The sequence below is a fragment of the Rosa chinensis genome, chromosome 4 (genome assembly GCF_002994745.2).
Source record: "Rosa chinensis cultivar Old Blush chromosome 4, RchiOBHm-V2, whole genome shotgun sequence".
Taxonomy (NCBI): Eukaryota; Viridiplantae; Streptophyta; class Magnoliopsida; order Rosales; family Rosaceae; genus Rosa; species Rosa chinensis.
The window spans coordinates 59542968-59552039 of record NC_037091.1 but is presented as its reverse complement, the minus strand read 5'-3'; the positions used below and the strand labels follow the sequence as shown (position 1 = coordinate 59552039).

General features: G+C 38.4%; 1 protein-coding gene across 2 annotated transcripts; it reads right to left on the bottom strand.

Annotated features, from left to right (window-relative positions):
* Window positions 1–203: 203 nt before the first annotated feature.
* LOC112199861 (phosphoenolpyruvate carboxylase 4) lies at window positions 204–8869 on the bottom strand. Of its 2 annotated transcripts, XM_024340834.2 has the most exons (20): window positions 8422–8865; window positions 8101–8264; window positions 7740–7854; window positions 7382–7459; window positions 7209–7277; window positions 6990–7068; window positions 6806–6882; window positions 6599–6694; window positions 5934–6075; window positions 5251–5373; window positions 4737–4804; window positions 4400–4603; window positions 4043–4168; window positions 3833–3934; window positions 3615–3761; window positions 2713–2811; window positions 2477–2565; window positions 1861–1987; window positions 1588–1794; window positions 204–1294 (listed from the first exon to the last, which is right to left on the bottom strand). In XM_024340834.2, the coding sequence occupies exons 1-20, from the start codon at window positions 8575–8577 to the stop codon at window positions 470–472; spliced, it is 3093 nt and encodes a 1030-aa protein (XP_024196602.1). In that variant the 5' UTR covers window positions 8578–8865; the 3' UTR covers window positions 204–469. The 2 variants fall into 2 exon arrangements, with proteins under 2 accessions (XP_024196602.1, XP_024196603.1); XM_024340835.2 differs by lacking the exon at window positions 5251–5373 and having other exon boundaries at window positions 8422–8869.
* Window positions 8870–9072: the final 203 nt, after the last annotated feature.

Here is a 9072-nt window from a genome sequence, read left to right as displayed (position 1 = left end):
AAATAAAAAGGCTAAGCGTATACTACAATTTGAATCTCATTGAATGGCCGGGTAGTGATTTTCAGTCTCCTCTTCTTTGAAGTTTTGGACAAGAAGATAGCAAGTTAGCAACCATTCACACGAGAGCCGAATGCAAGTGAAGAAAAGTAGGGATTAACACCATTATATGCCCAAGAGGACCAGATGCTATATAGCCTTGAGCCTTATGGGAATGTAAAGATAATCATGCAGCCTTGTGCAGACCTAATTAATTAAGCAACCAAGTGAAAATTTTAGAACCAATTCAACATTTCATCACTGCAGTAGTATTATATGTCCATGGGAACATACTGAATATAGAACATTAATTCCTTCCTCATCAACCTTGCCTCACAACAACAGAAACCCTCGAGATAAAAATGACTACGAAAAATTAAATGTGGAAATTGGAATCTCCGGTAAACAAGTGTGGCATCCAAGACCACTTCACTTAGCCTGTATTCCTCATCCCTGCAGCGATCCCGTTGATTGTGATTAGCAAGGCATCTCTGAGTTGTTTATTATCATCATCGCTTCTCAATCTCTTAAGTACCTCAACCTGCAATAAGTTCATGGGATTGAGATAGGCAAGCCTGCTCTCGATCAGCCTCCTCAAGATCCGATTATTAGCAGATAGTTTCTCATGTCCACTAACCACCAACACCAATTTCTCTGTCGCTACCAGCTCCATTCTCAGTTCATCACCAAGATGGCGCCTGCTGTTTGAGACGAGAACTTCATCATAGTGTTTGGATATAGGAACGTCTGCCTTCCCTAAAACCATCTCAATGAGGTCAATGGTGGACTGGAAGAAAGGCCATTCTTTGTACATGGCTTTCAAGTCTTCAGTGTGTCCCTTCTCACAAACCCCCCTTAAACCTGGTCCAACTCCAAGCCAAGCTGGAAGAACAAATCTGGTTTGAGTCCATGCAAACACCCATGGAATTGCCCGAAGATGACCAATTCCTGTAGAACTCTTTCTTCTTGTAGGGCGGCTTCCTATGTTGAGGAACCCAAGCTCAGCCTGGGGTGTAGCCTCCTGGAAGTAAGTAAGGAATTCTGGATTTTCGTAGACTACGCTCCTATAATTCTGACAACTGATTTTTGAGATCTCCTCCATGAGGTTACGCCACTTTTGTTCTCGAGGAGGGTGTGGAGGACGCAATGTTGCAAGCAGCACAGCTGTTGTGTATATCTCTAGCTGTCTGACAGCAATCTGTGGCAGCCCAAATTTTGCCTGTACCATTTCTCCTTGCTCCGTTGATCGTAGAGTACCCTGAAACATTTTACAAGCACTATAGATTTAAAGATTTTGAGCAGAAAACTTGGCTTTTTTGTTTAACCATGTAAGATAAGGCTAAACAAATTCAGAATCTACAGAAAGAATGTATATTACATGATTCAACTGAGAGATACATGGTTTGACTACACTAGCTTATCAATAACGTCCAAGTTCAAGACATGTAAAATGCGAATTGGTGAATACTTCTCCTTTTTGAACATTTCAAAACCATGAAGACAATCAAATTAAGATGAAGCAGATTGGTGAGTGCAAAACAAAAAGTTTACCATCACAGAGCCAGGCGGCTGGGATTGAATGGCAAGATATGTAGGGCCCCCTCCACGACCAATACTTCCTCCTCTCCCATGAAACAGGGTAACTTTGATATCATACTCATTGCATGCAGCTACAACATCCTCTTGAGCTTTGTAAAGTTCCCATGCAGCAGTAAAACGCCCTGCATCTTTTCCAGAATCAGAGTATCCAACCATCACCTGTTCAATATAACTTCGTAAGCTCCATGAGATTCATCGGATTTCAAAAAGTGCTTCTATAGATACCTCTTGATGCCCATTATGGTTCTTGATGATGTGCTCCCTGTACCAATCAATGGACAATAATTTCCTGATCACTGAGCCAGCTCCTCTCAAGTCCTTCACAGTTTCAAACAAAGGAACCACACGCAGCCTGTTCCAAGATGTATGAACAATCAGTTTGTATATAGTGTAATTGCAATTTTAACATCAGTAATGAAAAACTTACAGGCTTTAATTTAATTCCCGATTTAAGAAAAGAAAATTTCAGTCTTCCCCTTCCTACTTTAATATCCTACCCATAAAAGTAAAAAATGCTAAGTAACCATGGACTACATAAGTATGAGGTGATCCATAGCAAGTAACAGAAATTTAATTGGAGAAGAAACCACCTTTTAATACCAAGCCTATCTATTTTCTATGCAATGGGGAATCAAGATGGATCATAAAGGTGCTTAACAACTACAGCTTCATTTGATGTGCACACAAATTAACAAAATGATAAAAATCTAGAGAAATAATCCAATGAATAAATGAAGTGCAAATATCAGATGCCATGTGAAACAAAAAGGTTACCATAGAGGAAGAATGCAACTAAAGAAGGACCATTTAATCTAGCAGTATCAACATAGAGCATACTTACGTTCCACCAGGACATGGCTTTCCTATTTCTCCACTAACGGCAAGTCGTGCATCTTTTTGCAAAAGCTCCACAGCTAGGACATCACTTGCCTGCGAATTACAACGTACATGGTAGCATTTTTATCAATTTTAACAGAGAATTCATGTATAGAAACTTTGCAATTGGAAATTCAATTTCCTTAGCCTTGTAAATGCAAAGCTGGAATACGAATCAATAATGAAAGTCATATGCCATACGTTAGAAGCCATAGAAATCACATATGCTCCAAGCGAATCACTCCCTAGCTCAGCAGCAATGCGGAAGGTATCCAGTACTTCTTTAACATCAGAAGCAACCTGGAAAGTCATGAGGAGATGCATGAGTCTCACACATGAAGCATCAGGGTAATAACAGGAAGGTTGCAGCTTTAAAACCCAAATTAGTAATTCTCTCATTTCTATAGTTTCTTTTCCTTTCTATTTCTTGCCCCTTTTGGTGGATCAAGTCAAACAGAGGCATCTTCAATTTGAAAGACCTTAGTTTGATTCCTCAAAATAACACCTTAAAACTGACCTAATATCCATTTTAGGAGTAAATTCCAAAATTTACCCAGCCATCTAGGAAAAATGGATTTTGGTTCTGCAGAACTATATTTCCTAATTTTTAGACCAAGTAAGTACTTTACAAATTCTATTTTCAAATCTACATTTCTCTTTGAATTTGCTAGGTATAAACAGTTGTTGAACCACACCTTCATAGTTTAAGGTTTTGGCCAATAGTGGTAAACCAAGACTTTCTCTTCCTATCAGAAAAGAAGATCCTGAGTTGGAATTCTTGCAATTGCAAAACCTCCCAATTAAGTTGAACGCATGCTATTAAGTGAGTTTGAGAGTAAAAAACAAATTGTTGACCTTAATCCTAACAGCTTAAACTTTTGGGAATAGTAAACAACTCCATCATCATGCTATATCAACTTGTGCTTATCTAAAGTCCATTCCCTGTAGGCAAATAATGACTACATGATTTCATTTAATTGTTGTAATGAAGAGACACATTAGATATATAGCAAAGAATTCTTGTCAGATTTTTTTGAAATATTCGGGTAGGAGTAACTTATTCTGAACTTTGGAAAATAGTAATCCTAACATTACTACCTTACCTCCATGCTAGGTGAGACTAGCGGTCTTTTTCCTTTGAGCTCTCTTGTTAGAAATTCCAGTTTCTTTTCTTCATCCCACTCACTGTATGTGCCCATATCCAAATATTTGGTAATTGCATCAAATGTTTCAGCATGTCTACCAGATTCCTGCCCCAATGCAATCTTCCGTTAAATGTGTTTCAAGAGCAAGCAACTTTTACAATAAAATAAAAGCACACCTGACGCAAGTCGAGCTTCATTAATACCATCCCAAAGGTAGCAACTCTTCGGATCAAATCAGCAAGCCGACCATCAGCTAGGATCCCAGATCCACATGATTGCTGCAAAAAAAATGATGGTTGTCAACTTGTCATTCAACATTACATAAGAAGTCTGTATGCATGCAGATGTGGCACATTTGTGTCTGCACAGGGAGAGAGAGAGATTACCAAAGAGTCATGGCATGTCATCAGTGGTTCTATAAGTTCATCTGATGTGTCATAATACTCCAATAGATTAAAATCGCAAGGCAGATCCTCTAGAAGAAGCTCCAATCGTCTTCGTGTCTTCATAAGCTGTACGCACAGAACATACACATGCATAAGTAACATAACAAAAACAAATGACCGTATAATCATTCTCTTTCAATCAATCACCTAAAGAAGCAAACATTGTCAGAATAAACAAGCTGTTCCAGAAAAGGGGTGGTATCATCCCAAACCAGTATCACAAAAATATAAATCAATCAAGCTTAGCTATGTATCCACTAACAACTTACTTGACATATTCAAAGCAAATAAACATACCTTCTCTTTTATATTACCAAGAACAATTCTATAAGGAGCAATTGCAGATCTCTTAGTGGGCTTTGGCTCTAAAAGCTTCTGGAAACTGGACCTTCCAACCTGGGACTCAGCAAACATTTTCCTCTTGGCAATGAGACTAGCATTACGAAGAGAGTTCTGGGATGGAGACTTTGCCATTGGAGATCTTGGAGAGTCCGGACCATCCTAACAAATGAGATAGTATAAAGATGACAGCATATTGAGTTACTGCTACCTATTGTGGAAACTTCGATGTTAAACCACATAAGAATATATAACAATGGTAGAAGCAAATCTCCGCATCCTAAAAAATGCTTACCTGCTGATTGAGTAGCCCAGTTCGAGGAATTTCAATTCTGGGATAGTGAGAATGACCAACATTGCATTCTGCATGAAGAGGCACGTTTACAAGATTGAGAAACCATGAGTAACATGGGTCGTAGAATACATTAGGTGCTGGTAAATAAACACTTCAGGAAGGCAAACAATCAAAGAGAAAAAAAAGTAACTGCGATTAGTGATTCTAGGTGGAAAGAAAGCTCTAGCTCACTATTGTACATAAAAAGTAAAATTTTCTTTATGAAAATTCATTCCCTCCATATTTAGAAAGGAAATAACTACAAGGGCTCATGTGCTACGCATTGCCTTTTTTGAAAATCATGTCAGTTCTCTTTGTGACATGCTTGAGCAAGTTCTTATTTATGCAACAAGGGATGGCAACATATGAAAATAATATAAAAGTAACACAACTTTCCATATCCTCAATTTTTCTATAAAATTTCTATAAAATATTTCTTTAAAAAGTAGTTTTAAGAGGATAATCGGATGGTCACCAGTGCAAGAGGGTTGATCAGCTCTAGCTGGAAGTTGTGTTGGAAGTGCCGCAGCTTGTTGCTTTACCTGATTTCTACTATAACACTGATGATCCCAACTATGGCGATCCTCAGATGCAGATTCTGAGGAGAAAATTTCAATTACATTAACTTTATAAATTGATCCACAAGTATTTTTATCATCTATTAAAAATAAATTGAAACCTTAAGAATCCAGGAGAGATGACCAGTGCATACTTACGCATAGAAGAGTTGGGGTAAGAGAAGTCAAATTCCCATAGGTCCATAAAATACCTAGAATTTTGTAAACTAGGACTACAATTTTTCCACTCACTTTCACTATTTAACCATCTGGTCTATCCTGCCTGGCAGAAAATAAAGTAAGAGTGTTCATCTGTCTTTCAACATTTTGTATTCTGCATACACAGAAGTGATCTAGAGATTTACAATTCTTCGATTAATAAGATCCGGCCGAGTTTCAGACCAACTTAATCCCAGCCCCTCAAACTAAAGTGTTCAAGCAATAGAGTCTTGATTAGCAGGAAAAAAAAAATCAAAAACACAGGAGTAACCTGTTAAGGAAATTGTGCAAAGAAACAATGCAAGCTATGCTTTGGTAGTCACGCAGAGATTCCAAGCAGCCAATATGAATGACCCCTAAAAAGAACTACAATATGTCATACCTTGCTCTAGGATCTCATGTGCCAGTTTTGACAAGCTATCGCTGCACCTATTCATGGATAGTTCAAATTTCAGGCTATCTACTTCTCGAATATAGAGATCAATAGTCATCCACCTAGATAAAAGTGAGACATCTTTTGTGACCTGAAGCAATAAAAAGAGGGAAGTTGATAGAATTGTGTAGAAGAGCTAGACAGTCTGACAGCATTGTATATTCTACCTAAACAATAATCTTAGGTTTGCAATCTAATCATGAAATCTGCAAGCAAACTGGAATCCTTAAAACTGAAACCTCCTCTCTCATACCCTAAAGAAAAGGATCGATAGGGAAGGGATAGAAGAAATGCAGGGTAAACTGATGATCTAAAACTTTACACAACTAAGTCATGCTTATCCATCTCTCTGTACAGTACAGTAATTAATTCTAAGTACCACGGCTTGCTTTATTCCCCTCAAAAGATGATTTACTGCCCCATGAATTACCAACACCATCACCATTACAGTAAACTAAGTTATGTATGACGGAGATCTAATATATGCCAAAGTTATGATTAGTTCATGCTTCAGGTCCTTTGCTGACATGAAAGGCCTCTTCTACATTTAAGAGAGTAAATAATACCATTAGGAGAAGATTTACGGATAAAATATCAATAAGAACCACGAGTACCTTTGCTGTCACATTGGGATTTCCATCTCTATCACCCCCCATCCAAGACCCAAACCTGATTGGTGTGCATTTCAGAGGAAGTGGTTTTCCAGTGTGCTGATAAATAAATTTAAAAAGATTATGAGAAAAAGTATACAACGACAGAAGGTAGTATATGCATTACAGAACTCGAAACAAATCAACCCAGAAACGAATTTGAAGAAAAACCTTCTTTAAAGCATTGCTGACACGACGTAAATAATGAGGTACAGCTTTCCAAAGGGATTGCTCCACAATGTTCAAACCTGTGGTAAACAATATATACAATTTTAGTTTGTCTGTAAGAGATGCACACGATTTCAAAGAGCCAAAGCATGTTAATATCATTGAATCGAATGTTGAAGTGGTTTACCCGCGCTAGCTTCATCAACTGGTGTGGGTTTATGGCGCCTAAGCTCATCTGTCTGCCATATAGAAGTAATCTCTCGCACCTATAAAAGCAAGAGTTAAATATAAATCATAAGGAAAATTAGAGATCAAATATCCACTATATCAATGTCATTAAGATGCAATCCCCCTCGCCCCAGCAAAAGGGTTTTGGAAGAAGAGAATGAGGTTGGAAAAACAATACCATATCTTCAATCACCATATCTCTCTCTTCAGTAGTAAGATCAGGTCGGTCTTTTAAATCTAAAAGATGCTGCAAGTAACTTGATATGATTAGTCTAAATAGAACTTTACAATATGTCTTTTAATCATAATGTTCAACATCCTAAAAATTGAGCAAAGCGACTAGCCACTCACAGAAAGTTTGATATGTTTGTATTGTAAGGTTCGGCGATTAATTTGTGTAGGATGTGCAGTAAGAACAATCTCGACCTCCTGCAGCAAGAAGAATTTAAGGTTGAGAACAAGACAGCTAAATGACTCAACAACAGTAGAAATACACACACACATCTTATGTTCCACAATATGCTGATAAGACGAGGCAACATCAATGAAGCAACAACTTGAGCTCATTAAAACAAGATCATATATCCTTAATTGGGTGAGATTTATCTTTTACAGAAACCTAAACAACACGAGTGATATATTTCCCACACTATTTTCTGTCTAGGCATACAAATTAATCAAGACAATGGATACAAGGAAAAGAACCAACCTGCTTGCAAACAGTCTCGTAAAGCTGGTCCGGGGAAACTCCACGCTGCAGAAGCTGATAAAAAATATCATCACAAGATTTTGATAGGGATGCCACATTCTTTTGTCTACGAACCCTGCACAAATCAACAAATTTCTGGTATATTCACCAAAATGCTTATGAAATTCACAGCTGAAAGAATTTCAACCAATTTTTGGTTTTTCATATGTTATCTTTTAGGAAGCTAAGTGTCAATCCTTGATAGACAGTTCTATTTCCGAAAGCTCTGCTGCTTCATATTTCATTTCCAAACAAATATAAACACATATATATGAAAGAAAAAGAGAGAGAAAGAGAGAGATCAAGTTCTTCAGTCACGCACCTATGATGAACTTCAGCAATGCCCATCAAACTGAGGTAATGGCCGAAAGCACGAGCGAGAGTGAGTGCCTCCTCTAAGCTCATATTCGAAATGTCCGACGCTAGCTGCTTCTCCAGCAGCTCCGCCATGTGCTCTATCCCCGCTAGCCTCATACTACAAGCACTCTGAACACAAAAACGCCCCGTTTAGATAGATTCACCGTACGCAACCTTATGTTTTCCTCAGCAATTAACCAAACCAGGTCTCGGAAAACAAAGCTAGCGAAATCAGAAGAAAACGAGAAGGTGCAGAGCGTGAAAGAAGAAGAGGCCGGGAACGTACCTGAGCGAGGGTTCTGTAGCGGTCGACTTTCTCCCTCATCTGAGCTCCGACTTCTCGCTGCAAAACCTCCAGGAGAAGATTGCCGAGCATTTTACAATCGTCTTCGAAGCTCTGGAACGAGATTTCCTCGGCGATATCGTCCGTCGTGTCCGTCATCGTTGCAGGAACAGAGAGAAGAACAAGAAGATCGAAGTGAGTTTTAGAGAGAGAATTGTGAGAGTATTAAGTGAGTGCAAAGAGAATAGAGAAAGAGAGAGAGAAAAATGGTGATACGGACTGGGCGGTGGTGGTGGAGGAGAAGGTAAAGAGGAATGGAGGAGAAACAGAGACGAGGGAGTCGCACAGTACGTACGGATATTTCTGGAGGGTTATTGTGGGACCCACTTTTACGGAATGAAATGCCCAAGGGATTATTCACAAGCGGCACTCTCCCCGGGTTTAGAGGGCAGTTATTCCGGTCGGAACTCCGTGACCAGGTGATTTCATTTTTGAAAATAAATAAATGTGGTAAATAAAATGTTTAATTATTGGGAATAAAATTCAAATTTAACACCCCCAATTCTGAGTATAAATAAAATGTGGCAAATAAAATGTTTAATTATTGGGAATAAAATTCAAATTTAACACCCCCAATTTTGAGTTTTTTTTTTT